General features: G+C 34.4%; 1 protein-coding gene across 7 annotated transcripts in view; it reads left to right on the forward strand.

Moving 5' to 3' along the window:
* CNTLN (centlein) overlaps positions 1-23,186 on the forward strand; it is a 328,541-nt gene that overhangs the window by 192,942 nt on the left and 112,413 nt on the right. For all 7 annotated transcript variants that reach the window (XM_067744463.1, XM_067744465.1, XM_067744462.1 and 4 more), the window contains exon 13: positions 11,440-11,540. In XM_067744463.1, coding sequence (XP_067600564.1) covers positions 11,440-11,540 — 101 coding nt within the window. The remainder of the gene's footprint in view (positions 1-11,439; positions 11,541-23,186) is intronic.

Raw genomic sequence — 23,186 nt, forward strand, 5'->3', positions numbered from 1 at the left:
TTTTTTTTTATTTATATATAGTACATTTTAGCATACAGTTTTTTGAGTTGTAGCACGTATAGTGTTATAGATATATTACATATATCTATAACATGCACAATAGATTCAAGTAACTATTACCACAATCAGGATACAAACTAGTTCCATCATCTCAAAAAATGTCCTTGTCCTACCCACTTGTAGTCACATCCTCCCACCATCCCTAGAACCTGGCAACCACTGATTTGTTCTTCCTCCCTATAGCTTTGCCTTTTTTCAGAATGTTATATGCATGGAATCATATAAGCTGTAACTTTTTGAGACTGGCTTCTTTCACTTGGCATAATGCCTTCGAGATTCATTCATGTCGGTTTGTCCAGTTCGTTCCTTTTTCTGCTAGATGGTATTCCATTGTATAGATGTACCACAGTTTGTCTGTCTGTCTCCTGAAGAATTTTTGGGTCTTTTCTAGTTTTTCGCAACTATGTATAGTTTTTTGGTATACATAGTTTTTTTTTTTTTTTCCCTGCGCCACGTGTCCCAGGAGATCCTAGTTCCCCGACCAGGGATTGAACCCGCGGCCCCTGTGTTGGAAGCAGGGAGTCTTAACCACTGGACTGCCAGGGAAGTCCTATACATAGATTTTTGTGTGAACATAACTTTTTAATTCTTTAAGGTAGATACCCAGGAGTAGAACTGCTGTGTGTATGGTCAACGTATGTATAACTCTGTAAGAAACTGTCAAACTGTTTTCCAGAGTGGCTATACCATTCTTATTCCTACCAGGAATTCATATGAGCCAGTTGCTCCACATTCTTGTCAACACTTGGTGTTGCCATTTTTTTTAAGACCATTCCCGTAAGTGTGTATTGGTATTCTATTGTAATATTAATTTGCATTTCCCTAATGGCTCATGGTAATGATCTTTTCACATGCTTATTTGCTGTCTTTATATCTTCTTTTACGAGTGTCTCTTCAACTCTTTAGCTCATTTTTAAAAGATTGATTGGTTATTAAACTAATTAAACAATACTTGTTCTTTATATATTCTGTATGCAAGAACTTAATCAAATATATGATTTGAAAATATTTACTCCCAGTCTGTAGATTGCCTTTTCATTCCCTGAACAATGTCTTTTGCATGACAAAATTTTAATTTTGATAAAGTCCAACTTACCAATTTTTTTCTTTTATGGATTATGGCTTTGATGTCATACCTAATAACTATTTTTCTGACCTGACGTCACAAGTATTTAGCCTATGTTTTCTTCTAAAGAGTTTTATATTTAGCTCTATGATCCATTTTTTAGCTAATTTTTGTATAAGGTGTGGGTTATAGGTTAAAGTTCATTTTTTACAAAGATATATGCCCAATTGTATCAACATCAGTTTTGAGAAGACTATTCCTTCTCCAATAAATTGCCTTTGTAACTGCCAAATATCAGCTGACTATATTTCTGCCGGTCTATTTCAAGACTCTTTATTTTATTCCATTAATATGAATTCCTAAACTTTTGTGAACCCCATACTGTCTTGATTTCTGTAGCTCTCTAATAAGTCTTGAACTCAGTGTGAGTCAAATAGCTTTATTGTTTTTCAAATTGTTTTAGCTTTTCTCATCGCTTTGCTTTTCCATAAAAGTTTTACCTATAAAAATAGGTTTAAAAATAGCAATAACTACCAAAATCTTGTGGGAATTTTGACTGGAATTGTGCTAAATCTATAGATTAATTTGGCGAGAATTGACATATTAACCATGTTGAGTCCTCTATTCTATGAATACTTAATTTGTTGAGATTTTCTTTTATCAGTGTTTTGTAGTTTTAGCATGCAGATTCTGTATGTCTAGTACTGTTGTTAGATTTGTACAAAAGTATTTAATTTTTGGAGCTATTACAAATGATATTATAAACTTTAGTTTTAGTTTCTACTTGTACATTGCTAGTGTATAGAAATAATTTACATTTTTACATGCTGACATACCTTGCATTATTGATATGTTACAGCTAAGTCTACTATGTTATTATTTATATTTTCTGTTTGTTTCCTCTGTTTCTCTTGTCCTCCCTTCCTGTGTGTTACTTGAACATTTTTTTAGAATTGATTTTTATTTATCTATAAGGTTTTGGATTATATCTCTTTGAATAAGTTTTTGTTTTTTGGGTTTTTTTTAGTGTTTGCTTTCAGTATTTTACACACATAACTTATTATACTTTATTGGTGTCAACATTTTACCACTTCAGGAATGTAGCAATCTTACTTCTATCTGTGTGCTTTTACCTTCCTCCCTTTATAATATGTTGTCTTAACTTTTGTCTCTAAATACATAGAGAAACCTATTAGTTGATGTTACAATTTTTGCTTCAGCTGTCAAATATTATTTTAAAACTTCAAAGGAAGGGTAGCCTATTATATATTTTTCTTTTCCCAAGTTTTCTTCTTTTATCATTTTCTTTCTGTTTGAAGAGCTTCTCTTTAGACCTTCTTTTAAGGTAGGCAACAAATTCTCTAACTTTTCCTTTATCTAAAATGTTTTCACTTCACCTTCATTCGTAAAGGATATTTTCACTGGATAGAGAATTTTAGGTTGGCAGTTTTTTTCTTTGGCACTTGAAGGATGTACCACTTCTTTCTGGCCTCCGTGGTTTCTGATGACAAATACACTGTTATTTGAATCATTGCTCCCTTAAAAGTAATACATCATTCTCTCTAACTGCTTTCAAGAATTTTTCCTGTGTCTTTACTTTTTAAAAGTTTCATTTTGACATGTCTTGGCATGAATTTCTTTGGGTTTACTCTTCTGTGAATTCTCTAAGTTCCTTGAATCTCTAGGTATGTGCCTTTTGTCAAATTTGGGAAATTTTGGTCATTATTTTTTCAACTACTTCTTTCAGCCCCACATTCTATTTCTTCTACTCTGAGACTCAATTGACATAAATGTTAGATCTTTTAGTATTGTCCTACAGGTCCCTGCGGCTTTGTTCATTTTATTTTTCAGACTATTTTATCTCTGTTGTTCAAATTGGGTAATTTTTATTATTCTATCTTCAAGTTCGCTGATTCTTTCCTCTTTTGTCTATCACCTCTGCTATTTAGCCCATGCAATGAAGTTATTTTGTTTTGTTTTGTTTTTTGGTTATTGTGATTCTTAATTCTAAAATTCCCACTTGATTCTTCTTTATTTCTCTTATTTATTTGCTGAGACTGTTTTTTTCAAGATCATTCATAACCGTTCATTGGAGCATTTTAATCATGGCTACTCTAAAATCCTTATCAAGTAATTCTGACTTGTGTGTTATCTTGGTGGTATCATTTCTTAGTTATGGTTTCTCAATCAAGTTGAGATTTTCTTTGTTCTTGGTATGATAAGTGATTTTCAGTAGTCTCTTGGACATTGGAGTATTATGCTTTGAGACTCTGGATCTTATTTAAATCTTTTACTTAGCAGATCTCTGATGACATCATGCCTGAGGGAGAGGGTCACGTTATTGCTGCCTGGAAGAGGTGGGAGTCTTAGCTCCTAACTTGACCTCTGCTGACATTACATTGAAGCGGGTGTGAAGGAGTGTCTCATCACCACTTGATGGGCATGGGAGTCCAGGCTTCTCACTTGGCCTTCATTGTTAGAGAGAGCAAGGCTGTTTTTTTTTTTTTTCGGTACGCGGGCCTCTCACTGTTGTGGCCTCTCCCATTGTGGAGCACAGGCTCCGGACGCACAGGCCCAGCCGCCATGGCTCACGGGCCCAGCCGCTCCACGGCATGCGGGATCCTCCCGGACAGGGGCACAAACCCGTGTCCCCTGCATCGGCAGGCGGACTCTCAACCACTGCGCCACCAGGGAAGCCCAAGGCTGTTTTTTTGTTTTTCTTCCTCTAGTGGTATATGGCTAGAGTAGGGGTGGTTATTGTCAATAAAATTTCTGTCCTGTTAGTCTGTCTGTCCCTTTCCTGGTTCTTTGGCTTGAGAGAGCAGACTTTCCCTGAGACATTTTGTTTGTGTCTGTTGGCGTTTCTGGGTCATGAGTTTCTCCAGTACTTAGTTTCAGATATTTATGAGCAAAGAAGAAAGCCAGGGAACTTATCACTGTGAGTTGTTTTTCTTGTGCTGTTCCTCTACTCCTAAGGTCCCTATCCTATTCTTCTTCTTTTCTTTGCCTTTCAGAGTCTTCTTGCATTTGTTTTATGTACAGATCTTCCTCAGCTATTGCTGATGTTCTGTCCCAATAAACCCATAATAAGTTTAAAATATCATAAGTTAAAAATACATTTAATATACCTAACCTACCTGACATCATATCTTAGCCTAGCTTACCTTGAATGTGTCAGAACACTTACATCTGCCTACAGTTGAGCAAAATCATCTCACACAGAGCCTATTTTATAATAAAGGGTTAAATATCTCATATAATTTACTGACTAGTGTACTGCAAGTGGAAAACAAAATGGTTGTATGGGTGGAGAATGGTTGTAAGTTGTAAATGGCTGTTTGCTTTCATGATTTCATGGCTAGCTGGGAGCTGCGGCTCTCTGCAGGTGCTGAGCATCATGCAGGAGTATTGCACAGCATATCACTAGCCCAGGAAAAGATCAAAATTCTAAGTACAGTTTTTACTGAATGCATATTGTTTTTGCACCATTGTGAAGTTGAAAAGTCATTGTCAAACCATTGTAAGTCAGGGACCTCCTGTATTGTGTTCAGGGTTTTTATATTTAATTAATGGAAAGAATAGGGATAAATACGTCTACCCCCTGTCAGCAACAAGAAGTTTCAGCTGTTTTTTCTATAGACCAGGCACTCTTATTTTTGTGGCATACAGCAGGATCTAGTTTAATAATACTCAGTCCTGATGTTTAAGGAGTAAGATTTATCCCTATTTATACAGTAATAGTTATCTTTAAAATATAAGGCTAGAAAACATTAAAAGAAGATGTCTACTAAAACTACTTTTAAGACAAATTTGAATAGTACTTCTAAGACCAATCTTAAAAATTGAGTTAATTTTTCAAGACCCTGATAAAAAATTCTGTGGCAACTGTAAATCCAATCCATTCGTAAAAGTTGAGTTAACTTTTCAAAATCCTAATAAAAAAAATTGTGTGGCAACTCCAAATCAGGTTTTAAAATATAATTTAAAATGACACTACCACTGACCTATATTACAGGTGTTTTTACCACTGAGTATGGTCAGAGTTATTTGTTGGGACTGTAGTTTGGAAATCTGAGGGCTTGAGAAATTTGCATGGAATATAGTTCCTATAATAATTCATTTAGATTTATAAAATACATCTACTTATTATATCATAATGATATCTTAAAAGACTAAGAACTTATTAACGTATGAACTAATAAATTGGCTGGTTCCTTCGATATTTATCTAACAAATACTCATATCTTCATTTATTTATGCATTCAATATTTAAACAATATAATTTAGAACTAGGCACTAAGCTAGGAACTGAATACGCAATGTTGTACTGAAGAGTACTAATTTCAAACTCTAACGAGGTTTATTCTAGGGGCAGCTGCCGTGTGCTGATGAGGTGAAACCACTCTTTGGTATGCTAGATAGAAAGAGGCAAGGAAAGCTTTCAGAAATGCCGGTAGGCTCATAGCTTTTTCACTTAGTTGAGGATGTTGCCTTACTGACACCAAGTTAGATTTATTAACCAACAAAGTCATATTAACATGCTGCTAAATAAAAACATTAGTATATAAGTATTTGTGTACATTATTTCTGAGTAGTGATATAAAACTATAAAAGGGGCTCACGTGCCACAGGGTATTAAGCTTTTATTATACAGCAAATCCAGCTTGTCTATGATAGGAACCCTAGAAGTCAAGGGAAGGTGTGCAGACATTCACTGTATGTTTTCTGTATCCTTGGCTAAATAAATCAGGAGCTTGCTGTAGGTGGGGTAGTTTTGGTCTTTTAATACTAATCTGTAGTCTGTATAAAATGCTGCAGCTAGGCACTCTGCTAGACACCGGTACACAAAGAGAAATAATATGCCACCCTTTTTGTCAGGATCTCACAGCTTAGCAGGGAAAACAAGCAAATTATGATAAGAACTTTTAATAAGGGAATAGTATTGGCATAAAACAGGGAAAATGGCATTATGATTTGTCCATTTGCTCAAACCAGAAACCTAGGGGATTATAATTGATTTACTCTTCTATCTGACCTCCTTATAACAGTCCATACCAAATCTTAATGATTCCACATCACAAATATTTCTAACTTCTGTATGGAAATGCAAAATATTTGCAAAGAATTACTGATATTTTTCCTAGTTGATGCTGAGTAGTGAACTTGTCGATGAAGGTATTTAGAGTTGGGGGTCAATTATAAAGGAGTTTAGAATTTGTGATTAAAAACTTGTTTTATAGATATAGGGAATTTTACCCTCTAAATAATAACTAAAGTCTTTATTTCAGTGATCTTTTGATCATTGTTTTTAATGATGAAAACTAAACAAGCTGTAGATCAATGGCATAACGCAGGATGGAGTACTTTTGTCTCTCTTAGGTTTAATATTAAATATATGTAGGTTGTAATTTCACAGAATATTTTATAAAATTCAATAATAATTTCTTGAGGAGTTAAAATCAAAGTATCATGGTAGGAAATTTTGGCTATTTTTTTCTTCTGCAAAGCAACTCCCTGTCTTCCTAAGCAAGAATATTTTTTTTTCTGTATGTAGAAATGAAGATTTTAGGAACTGCATTTCTCTAACATGATTTGGAAATAAAATTCCTAGCCAAAAAATGTCTGCTAATCATAACATATTTTGAAAACAAATGTATTTTTGGATAACCATTAACAATGTACAAATTACATATTAGTTTTATTTTAAAGCATACAATTCAGTGGCATTTATTAGTACATTTAACATGCTGTACAGTGGGTTCTTTCCATTTTTTCCTCTTCTTTCTCTTTCCTTCCCTTCCATCTGGCTAAAATATAGAAATGGTTTGTACTTTTGTTTTCTGTATAATCAACCTAAATCATGGAAGATATAATATATTTTTATTGCAGTAAAATATACAAAACGTAAAAATTTACCATTGTAACCATTTTTAGGTATAAAGTTCAGTGCCATTAAATACACTCACATTGTTGTACTGCCATCACTGCCATCCATCTTCAGAACTTTTTTTATCTTCTCAAATTGTAACTCTGTACCAATTAAATAATAACTCCCCATTCCCCCTTCCCTCAGCACCTCTTTCTTTTTTCTGTCTCTATGAATTTGCCTATTCTAAGTATCTCAGATTAGTGGAGTCATTTTTCTTTTTGTGTCTGGTTTATTTCATTTGTGATAATATCTTTAAGGTTTTCCATGTTGTAGCTTGTGTCAGAATTTCTTTTCTTTTTAAGGCTGAGTAATATTACTCTGTATGTATATACCATGTTTTGTTTATCGATTCATCTGTTGATAGATATTTGGGTTGTTTCTACCTTTTGGTAGACTATAGTAATATTTTTGTTGTATTTTCATTGTATTTTGCTGAACAGTTAACAAGATTGTTAGTTAAGAAAAAATATCATTTTGTATTTATTGATAGACATTTCACTGAAGTAAATGGCAAGTATATTTTTGAGTTTTATTTTCTAACTCCAGAGATTAATTTTTGATGTTGATACCTTAAATGTTTTTCATACATATGAGATCATATACATATGGTATTTATTTTTTGAGGTCATATGTCTTAGTCCATTTGGTCTACTATAACAAAATAACACAGACTGAGTAGCTTATAAACAACAGAAATTAATTTCTCACAGTTCTGGAGGCTGGAAGTCTGAGACCAGGATGCCAGCATGGGCTGGTGAGGGTCTTCCTCCAGGTTGCAGACTTCTTGTCTTATCCTCACACTATAGAGGGGTGAGGGAACTCTCTGGGCTTTCAGTACTAATCCCATTCATGAGGGCCCCACTCTCATGACCTAAGCACCTCCCCAAAGCCCCACATCCTAGTACCATCATCTTTGGCATATCCTTTACCAGAGCCTTTTTTATCCCTATTCATTAGAATGATCCTTTTGGGTTCTTTGTTGAGTAGCCCTGGTGGTCAACAAGATTCTTCTTTCTAGCTGGTGAGAGTTCAAATGTCTCCCAGTCCATAAGAGCTCTGGGAATAGTTCTGTTTATAGCTCTGGTTGTTCTCTGCTTGCCTTAGTGAGTTTCAACAAAATATTCAGCCACAGACTCAAATGAGTTCTTATGCAGATTTCTGCAGTTCCTTCTTTTTGTAGCTTCCTTCTCTCTGAGTACAGTGCTTTACAAATTCCAAACATTTCAGCTTTCCCAAACTCCAGTCTCTTTTTCTTCAACTCAGTGAAGACCCCCTCTCCCTACATCATGATCTGGCAAGTGCCTCCTGGCCGAAATCTGAACTATCCTTAGGGCTCTTTGTTGGTTTCCTTTCTCTCAGGGATCACGGCTCTTTGTAGCCTATTGACCAGCTTCTGAATACAGTCATCTCATATAATTTGTCCAGTAAGAAGTAGATTTTGAATTGTGGTTCCCATACCAAACAGAGTATCAGAAACGCCATAATAAATGGGTAATGAATGAGAGTCAGTAAGCAGCCAGTGTCCACCCTGTATGGGGGTGCTTGAGCACTGACTCTTTGGAAGTCAGCCACTTTCCCAACACCCATCAAGATGTGGTTTGTTGGTGCCTGGGTTGACTCAAGAACAAGGTGGTCCCTAATGTTTACAAATGCATCATAGTAAATGTAGGGACTGTGTGAATTCTTCCTAAAAAAAGCCAAACTGTAAGCATGGAATACCTCTAAAGAAGCATGAAGTAACGTTTCTAACAACTGTAGCCCTGTGTTCCACTGGATTAGTGATCTGAGAGCCAAGGAAAACTAAGTTGAGATGAGCTACATCTGCTTTTTCTTCGTGGGGCCATCTTGCTACATTATGTTCTATGTTCTTAGCAAAACAAAGCAAAACCCTAATTTAGACTTAATCACTTTGTAGATGGGTATGTATGTGTGCATGTATGTGTACCCTTCCCATCAATCTGTAACCTAAGTTGCAAATGTATAAGATCCCAATTTATAAACTCTTTATATGTGTGTATTTATGTTTATTTGAACAAGAATATAACTATATGTATCAAACTGTAAACATCAATTTTTTCAAGAAGTAAACTACTTGTTTTGTTTTTTTACTTTATGTACCTTTTTATTTGAATTATTATAAGAATTGTATTTATTATTTTGTTGAGTACATAAAAGTTTAGAACTGTTATATCTTCCTGGTAAATCATTTATTTGACTATTATGTAATGACCATATTTATCCTTAATATTTTTTTTTCTTAGTGTATATTTTATTTTTCATTGTGATTACATTTTTAATTTCTTTTTTTGTCCTCTTCTGGTTTGTAAATTTTTGATGTGTTTTCCATTCTTTAAATGTTTTTTCTTGAAATTTTAACATGGATCATTTATTGACCGTCTGAAGTTTGTCAGTCTACCTCTGTTCTCCTTTAACAATACAAAGATCTTAAAATGCTTTAACTCTGATCCTTTCCTTCACCTAACATCATTTTGTTGTTCAGAATTTTAGTTCTACCTTCACTTAGGTATTATGATTGCTTTGCTTAATAAATATTTGCTTACTTCCATGTACACATTTACACGTCTTTCATCATCATTCCCTATTTTGTTTCATACATTGCTTTTGAGTTTGTTTTCTTCCTAAAAATCTATTCTTTAATAGTGCTTTCGTCTAGGATCTATGAATAGTAAACCATGGAATGTGTAAAACATTACTTATTTTCCATCTGACTTTTCTTGTGATATCAGAAGTCTACTGCCATTCCTGAGTTCTTTGTTAGTTGATTTTTTTCTCAATCTTTTGATTTTAGAGTTGTCTCCTTTTCTTTGGTGTCCTTCAGTATGGTGTCCTTCAGAAGTTTCAGTATGTTTCTAGTGTGAATATAGTTTTATTAATTCTGTTTTCAATTTTTGATACTCTCTTAATCTGTTAATTAATCTTTTTCATCGGTTCTCAACTTTCAGTCATTGTATGTTTTCTCCCCATTTTCTTAATTCTCCCCATTTTCTTAATATTGTTTTCTCCCCATTTTCTTAATTCTCTCTTTGAATTATTTCTACTAGATGCTTTCTGGCCTTCTCATTCCAACACACTTTATATATAGTTACTATTTCTTTCTGTTTGTTTCTTTGTGTTGTCTTTAATTTTACAAATTTTCATTAGCTTTGTCTGTGTGCTATTTAACCCATCCACTGAGTTTTAAATTTCAATTATTATGTTGCTATTACTACCTTTAGTTGTTTTATTTATTAGCATTTCTAGATATAGTATTTGGTTCTTTTTCTTATTTGTCTTCTCTTGTATCATAAACCTCTGTTCTTTTTAATATATGTTTATCACCTCTTTTTCCTTTTTATCACCATTTTAAAAACTCTAATTTTGTAAGAACTCATTTTGAATTATTCTATTATTTTTTTTCCTTGCTGTACATTCTCCCACTTTGAATGGGGTGATATTTAGACTGTCATTCATGGCTTTGAGCGTATTCATATTTATTCTTCTCTGCAAACCTGACTTCCTTGAGAATTATTTTCTGTGGTGGTTTTCCTCCTGTCCATTCTCTCAGTTGTAGACACCTCTCTTCAGTGGATGATTGTGTCTGCCTGAACTCTCCAGTGTACATGGGCATAAACCAGTTTTTACATTGCTGTCATTTCTTCAGTTCTCTGCAAATGTATAATGGCTCAATTTTGAAACCAGTAATATAGACTTAGGATCCTAATCTCACGTGGTTGACTCTGTCTTGCTCTCAGACTAGGGCAAGAAGCCTCTTTTTAATGGAACTTCAACCAGATGAGCCCAGATATTCAGGTATTCATTCAGCAAAATTTTGTCTCCCAGCTTTCTGCAGTTAGTCCAGTTTTGTCTCTCAGCCCTGAAGGGCCTTGCATATAAACTTTCATCTCCACTCGGGTCTCAAGGTCTGAAGTCTCCATGGGCAGTATTTGATCCAGGTCTCTTGTCATGGTAGCTCAATTCCATTTTACTAGTGAGGGTTTTTTGTCTTTACTTGGCATCTAGAGATTTACTCTCTTGGCTTGCAGTGATATGTATTAACAATTTTATTATTTTACATAGCGTATCTGTTAGAAAATGATCTGGTAACTCGATAGATGATTTTTTTAATTATACAGTTTATGTTTTACCTATTTAGCATGTTTATTTAGACAAAGTTAAAAATTAGTCGAAACATTTTACCTTCCAGATGCTCATTAAAATTCAATTTTAATTGTTAGGATTTGTTAATATTAATATACTCTAGCTTTTATTTTACTACTGTCTAATTCATGTATTTTTAAAATATTTTTGCCGCTTTTATATGTTTGCTATATTATTCCTTAACTTACACAATTAAAATACTTGTTTATTGTGTTAATTTTCATAGGATGAATCTTCAAGAAGAATTGGATAAACTTAAGGTACATATGTCTGTTGATAAAGCAACAATACAAGAATTGAATACATTTATGGCAGAGAGAAGAGAAGGTAATTTTTTGTGAGGATAAATGTTTAATGTAAGCAGTTTAAAATTATCCAGTTCTTTATGTTTTACTTTCATTTTCTTCTAAGACTCTCACCCTGTTCCCCCTCTTTCCACTGCTTTACTCATTCATATCTCATTAACATTTTCACCTTTCATGAGAAAATCAAATAGAACACTTAAAAGTCAGCTTTATAATTTATTAAAAATTTTAAAGAAATATTTGATAAGGAGAAAATATTCATTTTTACTATTCATTGACAAAGTTTTACTAGGTGTGTTTGTCCAAAGTTTTATAGGTAATATAGAGTTATTGATAATATAGAGGTAGTTAACTATCAATAATTCATTTATATTTTTATATGACATTACACTTTTCTGGAAGTCATTTAGTTCTCACCTGGAATCACAATCTTAGAGGTAGAAGGAAACTTGGAGATCTGCAAATCTGAAACCTGCCTGACCCCTAGCCTGAGAGTGTTGAGTAAAAGGGGATGTATCTGTTTCAATTACAAGATTATTCCTTTGTTAAAATCAGGATTACTATAGTTACAATATGACTTCAGTCCATCCTCAGATACCTCATTAAAAAAAGTAAATAAGGTTGATATGATAGAATTTCTTCTTATTTGACCTTGCTACAGCTTAATTGTTACCACTGTGCTTTTTAGGTGTTGACAATTTATACTTAATAATTCAATTAATAATTTATACTTAATAATTTGTATGTAATATTTAAATTTTTATATATCACTCATCTGGAAGTTGTCCCAATTACTTTGTTGTTCCAGTTGCTCTTATTTAGTTTACTAGTGAACTTGTCAAGGCCAGTATTTGAATCCTTCTATTTTACACTATTGATTTATATCATATTTTATGCTACTCCTTCATTGAGTTCTTTTTTTTTCCGTAGATCAAGGCAATGATCATTAATGACTACTAAGACCATTGGGTGAAAAGCTGATGGGGCCTTTTTTTTTTATTATTCTTTTTTCTTTTTACCTTTTGACTCCCTTCACCCATTTCTTTTATCACCTCTGGCCACTACCAATCTGTTCTCTGTGTTTCTGAGCTTTTTTCTTTGTTTCTTTGTTTGTTTAGATTCCACATATGAAAGGCATCATATGGTATTTGTTTTTCTCTCTCTGACTTATTTCATTTATCATAATGTCTGTGAGGCCCATCCATGTTGTCACAAATGGCAAGATGTCATTATTTTTTATGGCTGAATAATATCCATTGTGTATATGTATATATGTATCACAATTTCTTTATCCTATCATCCATCAATGGACACCTAGGTTATTTCCATATCTTGACTACTGTAAATAATGCTGCAGTGAACATTGGGGTGCATATATCTTTTCACGTTAGTGTTTTCATTTTCTTTGGATAAATACCCAGAAATTGCTGGATCATATGGTAGTTCTATTTTTATCTTTTTGAGGAACCTCCACGTTGTTTTACAAAGTGGATGCACCCATTTACATTCCCACCGATAGTGCACAAGGGTTCTCTTTTCTCTGCATTCTCACCAAGATTTGTTACTTCTTGTCTTTTTGACAACAGCCATTCTAAAAGGTATGAGATGATATCTCAGTGTGGTTTTGATTTGTAGTTCCCTCATGATTAATGATGTTGAGCATCTTTTCACATATCTGTTAGCCATCTGTACAGGCATATCTAGGAGATTCTGCGGAGTTTTTTTCCAGACCACCACAATAAAGCGAATATTGCTATAAAGTGAGTCACGTGATTTTATTGGTTTCCCAGGGCACATAAAAATTATATTTACACTATATCGTAGTTTGTTAAGTGTGCAATAGCATTATGTCTAAAAAATGAATGTACCTACCTTAATTAAAAAATACTTCATTGCTAAAAAATGCTAACCATCATCTGAGTTTTCAGTGGGTCATAGTCTTTTTTGCTGGAGGAGGGTTTGAAATATTAGGAGAATTACCAAAATGTGACACAGAGACACAAAATGACCAAATGCTGTTGGAAATGGCACCAATAGACTTGGTTGACAGAGGGTTGCCACAAACACTCAATTAGTAGAAAAACACAATATCTGCAAAGAACAGTAAAGCAAAGTACAATAAAACAAGTTAGACCTGTATGTCTTCTTTGGAAAAATGTCCATTTAGATCTTCTGCCCACTTTTAAATTGAATTGTTTGTTTTTTTGTTATTGCATTATATGAGTTTTTAAAATACATTTGGATATTGGCCCATTATCAGATATATGATTTGCAAATAGTTTCTCCCATTCAGTAGGTTGCTTTTTTATTTTGTTTATGGTCTCCTTTGCTGTGCAGAAGATGTTTAGTATGATGTAGTCCAACTTATTCATTTTTACTATTGTTGCTTTTGCTTTTGATGTCAGATTCAAAAAATCATCCCCAAGATCTAGGTCAAGGAGCTTACTGCCTCTGTTTTCTTCTGGGAATTTTAGGGTTTCAGATCTTATGTTCAAGCCTTTAATACATTTTGAGTGAATTTTTGTATATGGTATAAGATAGTAGTCCAGTTTCATTCTTTTGCTTGTGGCTGTCCAGTTTTCCCAACACCATTTAATGAAGAGACTGTCCTTTCCCTATTGTATATTCTTGCCTCCTTTGTTGTAAATTAATTGACCATATAAGCTTGTTTTTATATCTGGGCTCTATTCTGTTCCATTGATGTATGCGCCTATTTTATGCCAGTACTATACTGTTTTAAATATTAGCTTTGTAATATAGTTTGAAATCAGGGCGTACGTGATGCCTCCAACTTTTCTTCTTTCTCACATTGCTTTGACTATTTGGGGTACTTTGTGGTTCCATCAGATTTTAGGGTTATTTGAATTTGTGTTTTCTTTTGAAAAATGCCATTGGAATTTTAATAAGGATTGCATTGAATCTGTAGTTTGCTTTGGGTTGTATAGACATTTTAACAATATTGGTTCTTTCAATCAATGAGCATGAAATATCTTTCCATTTATTTTTGTCTTCTTCAGTTTCTTTCATTAATGTCTTTTAGTTTTCAATACACAGGTCTTTCACCTCCTTGTTTAAATTTATTCCTAGGGATTGTTTTCTTAATTTTTCTCTGATAGTTCATTGTGAGTATAAAGAAATAGAACAGCTTTTTGTATATTGATTTTGTATCCTGCAAATTTACTGAATTTGTTAGTTCTTACAGTTATTAGCAGTTCTGACAGTTTTTGATGGAGTCATTAGGGTTTTCAATATCATGTCATCTGCAAATAGTGACAGTTTTAGTTCTTCCTTTCCAGTTGGATGCCTTTTATTTATTTTTCTTGCTTAAGTGGCTGGCTAGGACTTCCAATACTATGTTGAATAAAAGTGGTGAGAATGGGCATTTTATCTTGTTCCCGATCTTAGAGGAAAAGCTTCCAGCTTTTCACCACTGAGTATGATATTAGCTGTGGGCTTGTCATATATGGCCCTCATGATGTAGAGATAGATTCCCTCTGTACCCAGTTTGTTGAGGGTTTTAACCATGAAAGGATGTTGAATATAGTCAAAAGATATTCCTACATCTGTTGAGATGATCATATGATTTTTATCCTTCTTTTTGTAATGTGGTGTATCACATTGACTGATTTACAGATGTTAACCCATCCTTGCATTGCTGGAATAAATCCCACTTGATCTTAGCGTATGGTCCTTGTAGTGTATTGTTGAATTTTGTTTACTGATATTTTTTTGAGGACATTATATCTATATTCATCAGGGATATTGGCCTATAATTTTCTTTTCTTGTGGTGTACTTTTCTGGTGTTGGTATCAGGATAATACTGGCCTTGTGAATTGAGCTTGGAAAAGCTCCCTCCTCTTATATATTTTGGAAGAGTTTGAGAAGAATTGGTATTAATTCTTCCTTAAATATTTGGCAGAATTCATTAATGAAGCCGTCTGGATCTGATTTTTGTTTGCTGGGAGGTTTTTGATTACTGATTCAATCTCCTTATCAGTTATAAATCTATTCAGAGCTGGTTCTTTAAAAAGATAAATAATGTTGACAAGCCTTTAGCTATACTTACCAAGAAAAAAAGAGAGAGAACTCAAATAAAATTAAAAAAATGAAACAGGAGATATTACACCTGATACCACAGAAATACAAAGAATCATAGGAAAATACTTTTAACAAATATATTCCAACAAATTCCACAACCTAGAAGAAATGGATAAATTCCTAGAAACATACCACCTACCAAGACTGAATCATGATGGAATAGAAAATCTGAACAGAACAATTACTGTATGTCTGTCTGTTTCTCCCATTAGGTCTCTTAATATTTGCTTTCTATATTTAGGTGCTCCTATGTTGGGTGTGTGAATATTTACAAATGTTACATCCTCTTGTTGGACTGACCTCTTCATCGTTATATAATACCCATCTTTGTCTCTTCTGACAGTCTTGTCTTAAAGCCTATTTTGCCTGATGTAAGTGTAGCTACTCCAGCTTTCTTCCGGTCTCCATTTGCATGGAATATCTTTTTCAATCCTTTTGTGTTCAGTCTGTGTGTGTCTTTAAATCTAAAGTGCGTCTTTTGTAGGCAGTATATAGATGGGTCTTGGTTTTTTATTCATCCAGCTACTCTGTGTCTTTTGTTTGGAGAATTTAGTGCATTTACAGGTAAAATAACTGTTGACAGGTATATACATATTGCTTTTTTGTTCATTGTTTACTGGCTGTTTTTGTAGTTCCACCCGCTTCCTTTATTCTTCTCCTACTCTCTTCCTTTTTGTTTTGATGACATTCTTTAGTGGTATAAATATACTTATATTCCTGTCTATCTTTTTTTTTTTTTTTTTGCGGTACGCTGGCCTCTCACTGTTGTGGCCTCTCCCATTGCGGAGCACAGGCTCCGGATACGCAGGCTCAGCGGCCATAGCTCACGGGCCTAGCTGCTCCGCAGCATGTGGGATCCTCCCGGACCGGGGCACGAACCCGTGTCCCCTGCATCGGCAGGCGGACTCTCAACCACTGCGCCACCAGGGAAGCCCCCTGTCTGTTTATCTTTTATGTGTTTTTTGTAGGTTTTTGCTTTGTGGTTACTAGGAGACTTACATATAACATCTTATAACTGTGACGTAAATTGACAGAAACTTAAGTTTTTAAAAAAATTTTATTTTATATTGGAATATAGTTGATTTACAATGTTGTGTTAGTTTCAGGTGTACAGCAAAGTGATTCAGTTATACATATGCATATATCCATTTTTTTCAGATTCTTTTCCCATATAGGTTATTACATAATATTGAGTAGAGTTCCTTGTGCTATAACACTAGGTCCTTGTTGATTATCTGTTTTATATATAGTACTGTGTAAATGTTAATCTCAAACTCCTAATTTATCACCCCCCACCTTTTCCCTTTGGTAACCATAAGTTTGTTTTTGAAGTCTGTGATTCTGTTTCTGTTATGTAAATAAGTTCATTAGTATGATTTTTTTACATTCCACATATAAGTAATATGATATTTGTCTTTCTCTGTCTGACTTACTTTACTTAATATGATAATCTCTAGGTCCATCCGTGTTGCTGCAAATGGCATTACTTCATTCTTTTTTATGGCCGAGTAATATTCCACTGTATTTATGTACCACATCTTCTTTGTCCATTCCTCCGTTGATGGACATTTAGGTTGCTTCCATGTCTTGGCTATTGTACATAGGCTGCAGTGAACATTGGGGTGCATGTTCTTTTTTTTTCTGGTTTATCCCACTTTAAATAATATTAAGATTAATTAGGAACTTCAGGTGGTTTCAGCCTAATCCCTCTATTATTAAATTCCCAATCAATGTTTCATTTACTGGTTTTAGCATCCATTGGTTATTGTTATCAAAATTCATTATTTCATTTGGGGTTGCAACACAGCAATTTTCTGATTTTAGCATTTTTTGTGCACTTTTTATCTGGAATTCTATGAAGAAGAATATGGATAACTATTTGGTTATCCTGAAATACAGTTTGTACAGGAAAGGCAAGAAAAATCTTGATTACACCTCTTTACCAATTTTCATTTGGTGACCTAGCATCCTTCAAAGGTGATCAATGAGTTGGTGGCTTTTGTTAGTGTTAGAAACTCAGAACTTCTGTTGATATATTTAAAGATTTTTTAATCCATTGAAGGCATTATTCTTTTTGATATTCAGATTGTTTCATCTTAGGTCAGTGGGAGCCTTCATAGTATATTTTGTTTTGTGTATTTTTATTTATTCTGTTATTCTTTTTGTAAAGTTTTTATTGGAGTATAGTTGATTTACAATGTTGTGTTTCAAGTGTACAGCAAAGTGAATCATTTATACATATACATATATCCACTCTTTTTTAGATTCTTTTCCCATATAGGCCATTACAGCGTATTGAGTAGAGTTCCCTGTGCTATACAGTAGGTCCTTACTAGTTATCTATTTCATATATAGTAGCGTGTATATGTCAATTCCAATCTCCCAATTTATCCTTCCCCCACCTTTCCCCCCAGAACCATAAGATTGTTTTCTACATATGTGACTCTATTTCTGTTTTGTAAATAAGTCCATTTGTGTCTTTTTTTTAGATTCCACATATAAGTGATATCATATATTATTTGTCTTTCTCTGTCTGACTTACTTCATAAAGTATGACAGTCTCTGGGTCCACCAATGTTGCTGCAAATGGTGTTATTTCGTTCCTTTTATGGCTGAGTAATATTCCATTGTATATATGTACCACATCTTCTTTATTCACTCATCTGTTGATGGACATTTAGGTTGCTTCTGTGTTCTGGCTATTGTTAATAGTGCTGCAGTGAACATTGGGGTGCATGTATCTTTTCGAATTATGGTTTTCTCTGGATATATGCTCAGGAGTGGGATTGCTGGATCATATAGCAGTTCTACTTTTGGTTTTTTAAGGAAACTCCATACTTTTCTCCATAGTGGTTGTACCAATTTGCATTTCCACCAACAGTGTAGGAGGGTTCCCTTTTCTCCACACCCTCTCCAGCATTTATTGTTCGTAGACTTTTTGATGATGGCCATTCTGACCAGTGTGAGGTGATACCTCACTGTAGTTTTGATTTGCATTTCTCTAATAATTAGTGACGTTGAGCATCTTTTCATGTGCTTTTTTGGCCATGTGTATGTTTTCTTTGGAGAAGTGTCTATTTAGGTCTTCTGCCCATTTTTGGATTGGGTTGTTTTTTTGATATTGAGTTGCATGATCTGTTTTTATATTTTAGAGATTAATCCCTTGTTGGATGCTTCATTTGCAAATATTTTCTCCCATTCTGTGGGTTGTCTTTTCATTTTGTTTATGGTTTCCTTTGCTGTGAAAAAGCTTTTAGGTTTAATTATGTCCCATTTGTTTATTTCTGGGTTTATTTTCATTACTCTAGGAGGTAGATCTGAATAGATATTGCTGTGATTTATGTAACAGTGTGTTCTGCCTATGTTTTCCTCAAAGAGTTTTAAGTATTCAGTCTTAAATTTAAGTCTTTTATCCATTTTGAGTTTATTTTTGTGTATTATGATGTTAGAGAATGTCCTAACTTCATTCTTTTACATGCAGCTTCACAGTTTTCCCAGCACCACTTAGTGAAGAGACTGTTTTTTCTCCATTGTATATTCTTGCCTCCTTTGTTGTAGATTACTTGACCATAGGTGCATGGGTTTATTTCTGGGCTTTCTATCTGGTTCCATTGATCTATGTTTCTGTTTTTGTGCCAGTACCATACTGTTTAGATGGCTGTAGCTTTGTAGTATAGTCTGAGGTCAGGGAGCTTGATTCTTCTAGCTCTCTTTTTCTTTCTCAGGATGGCTTTGGCTATCTGGGGTCTTTTGTGTTTCCATACAAATTTAAAATATTTTGTTCTAGTTCTGTGAAAAGTGTCATTGATAATTTGATAGGGATGGCATTGAATCTATAGATTGCCTTGGGTAGTATAGTCATTTTGATGATGTTGATTCTTCCAATCCAAGAACATGGTATATCTTTACATCTGTTTGTGTCATCTTTGATTTATTTCATCAGTGTTTTATAGTTTTCTGAGTACAAGTCTTTTGCCTTCTTAGGTAATTTTATACCTAGGTACTTTATTCTTTTTGATGTGATGGTAAAAGGGATTGTTTCCTTAATTCTCCTCTCTGATCTTTCATTATTAGTGTATAGATATGCAAGGGATTTCTGTGTATTAATTTTGCACCCTGCAACTTTTGTTGGTGTCTCCAACAACATTTTTATATCCAGCTTGTGTTAAGTAGAAGTGAAATATAAAGGAAAATAGATTTATGGGGAACCTTGTGCAAAGAGGCTTGTTATGAATAACAGAAGATAATCCTCTCACCTCTATCACTTATGAAATTCCAAGGACTTTAGAAGCTTTGTGTGGGGAGCCAGGGAAAAAGACCAAATATATATTTCTTACTGTATGTTATGGCAAGTACCCTCTAAAGTAATATATTCACTTTTCCTAAAAGTGAAGAAAAAATAGTAATATTGATGCCAAAAACTCGGCCTCTGTGCCCTGGTGCCCAATTGAATCTCAGAGACAGAGTTTTGGGTGAAGTAGGAAAGAGTAGCTCTATTGCTTTGCCAGGCAAAGGGGGACACAGTGGGCTCCTGCCTTTGAAAACTGTGTGTCCCAACCTGGGAGGATTTGGTGAGGAGTTTTACAGCAATAGTTCAGGGGTGAGTTTGCCGATAAGATTAGGGTGTGTGCAGGGCCTGCACTCTTTTAATCTGGTCTCAGGCCATCTCTTGATGAGCTTCTATGGTTCCTTTAATCTGGCCTCAGCTGGTCTTCTCTGGAAGGAAGAATGCTAACATCTTCCATTTGTTGGGGGTTTTAGTTCTGTAAAGAGCTCAAAGGTACTGTTGTGTGTATCCCTTGAGGTGAAACCAGGACCTGCCTCAAGGCTGCACTATTGTTTCTTGGCTGCTCCTGCCTTGTCTCTGCAGCCCCTCCCTTCCATGATTAGCAACTGTTTGAATCTGCCCTTTGGGACTCAGGGAAGGTCATGGAGGCTGGAGTCTGTTCTCTACAAACAAGGAACGGGGGGACACAGAAAGGCTTTCATACCCAGGAGCCTCCACAGGGTCCTGCTCGGTTTCAGTATTTTTTAGGAAATTGCCAATACACAAGATACCTATTCTCCTTTCTTTATATCCCAAGTTGATACAATCACAAACAGACCTTTAAGATAGTGTAGGAAGCATCATATTAAGATGAGTAAAAATATAATTGTAGGGGAGGAATAAGAATTTTCCTTCTACCCTTCTTAGCTGAAACCCCTATAATAAAAGACAGATTAGCAAGAGGAAACCAGAAATTTATTAATGTTTATACCTCATGGTATACACATGGAAGAAACCCAGGGAAGAGTGAGTACTCAAAGAGGTGGCTTTAGAATTCAGGATTACATACTGTCTTAATAGGGAGAGAGGAGGAGGGATGTAGGCCTCTTAGGGGAGAGTAAATGATTTTAGAAAAGATGAATGGGCCCATAGAAGACTAGCTGAGAGGAATGATAGTTTGTAGTAAAGCTTGTCTGGGTATAGTGTGGACTTCTAGTTTCCTCTCCTGTGATAAGAGTTAATCTTCTCTGGTTGATGAAACTTTAGGGGAGTGGGTAATAACACTCAAGTTCCTTCTGGAGGGTCTTCTGGCAGATAAGGGGAGTTCAGAGAAAGCCTCTACCTGCATTTGCAGCTTTTGAAGTTCCTACTGCTGAAAATAATCAATATACCAAAGTGGCATATATTAGGCTGGCATATTCTGCAATCCCTTATAATGATAACAGATTTTTAATATTAATTTGTTAAAATAGCTAAAAGAGAATCTAAAAGAAGGAGAAAAAGTTGCAGAAGAACTTACATTAATTTATAATGTAATCCAGGAGAATTAAGGGGACCAAAAAAACATAGGCGATAGAGAAAAATGTTTAAACAACTATGAGTAAGCAAAGTTAAAAGTTAAAAAGAAAAAGTGGGGAGAGAAGAAACTCCTGAGAAAGAATATAAATCAGAACGAATTTGTATAGTGGTAAAAATAAAAGTAAAGCATTTAAATCCACAATTTTTAAAATAAATTTCCAGTAAGGATAAGCATATTCTCACACATCCACCAAAGGACAAAAATAGAACTGTATATTTCTAACTAGGTCCTCTTGGTTCACTTCCCAAATCCTGAGATCCTTGAAGGGGAAGGGAATCAAGGGGCAGAGAGTTGGGTCTTTGTTCCTCTCCATGGCCTGGGCCTAGCTGCCATGTATTCTTTGTAAAACCTGTGAAGGTGAGAAACAAAGTTTTCAACAGAAAACCACAAGTGAACGTGGTCTTCCAGTCCACCAGGGAATCTTGCACACACCTAGGAGCACAAAAGCAGCAATCAAATTCATTTTTAAATCAGTCTTCAACATTTATATTGTTGGAGTTATTTAGCTACTTTTAGCACTCTACAGTCTTTGAATATAGAACTATTTTCTTATTTTTAAGTGTAAATATTTTACTTAGAACTATAGCAGATATTTAAATGACTAGAACAGATGAATTGTATTTGCATATTATTTCTATATTGCTGAAAGAGTTTTGTAAATGAATTCAGCACCATGGTGTTAAGGGACTAGAGAAAGAAACTCGGGAACCAACAGATTATCATCAAGATAAAGGTACATATTCCCCGGGTGGCAAATTCTACCTATTCTAGCTTTTATTATCCTTAGGATAGTGTTCTATTTATTTCAGGAGTACAGAAGTTTTAATTGGATATGTCATGTTTCAAAGACAAAAGAAATGCCTAATTCACTCTAACAAACTTGTTAGTCACTGTTTATACCAAGAGGATTTCTACTCTACAGAGAGTAATATTGTTTTCTTTTTTCTTTGTTGATAAATCAAAGTTTCATACTGACCTACAGCAGCCAAGCATACTTTAAAGCAAAATCATCTCAGACTAACACAGATATGTATCCTTTTAGCTTTATGCATTCTTTTTGCCCCCTTTTTGATTCTTTGAGAAATGTGTATTTCAAAAATAATTCAGTAAGAAAATGTTAAATTTGTCACCATAATTTATCTTCTAAGAAAAAAATATTTATAGGTTTTAATGTATTTCAATTCTAATAATATTAACTGAAGTTTTATGATTTTTTTTCCTTTAATGTTGTTATGTTGCTTATACAGTTTTGCTTGTTCGAAGGGGTTTTATTAGTCAAATGCCTGGGTAGTGTAGGAATGATTTGTAGGAACAACTTTACCCATTACCTGGGTTTCTATTTGTTATAAAGTCACTTTTTCTGGAAATGTGATTTTTATGCTTTACTCTGCCCAGTGCATGATCTTTTACTTTAAAGAAAGGTGGTGGTAGGGGGTGTTACAGTTTCAGTCTACCCTAATTCTGTTACTGTTTGCTTTGTTCAGCAATCACTCTGATCCTCCTGGCAGGGAACAAGATCCAGAGAACAAAACTAGTAGTGACTGTGTAGATAAAAAGGCAGTGAATTCTGCTTTTAAGGCAAAGGGGAATGGTCTACAAAAGAATGAAGATGGGAATAAAAATACAGCATTGTTAACCTGCAGATCTGTTATACCTTTGAAAATCTTACGCTGCAAAAAAGAAAGGGACACTATAAAGATACATAATTGTGAGACTGAAAATC

This window comes from Pseudorca crassidens, chromosome 7, assembly GCF_039906515.1.
Source record: "Pseudorca crassidens isolate mPseCra1 chromosome 7, mPseCra1.hap1, whole genome shotgun sequence".
In the NCBI taxonomy this organism is placed as follows: domain Eukaryota; kingdom Metazoa; phylum Chordata; class Mammalia; order Artiodactyla; family Delphinidae; genus Pseudorca; species Pseudorca crassidens.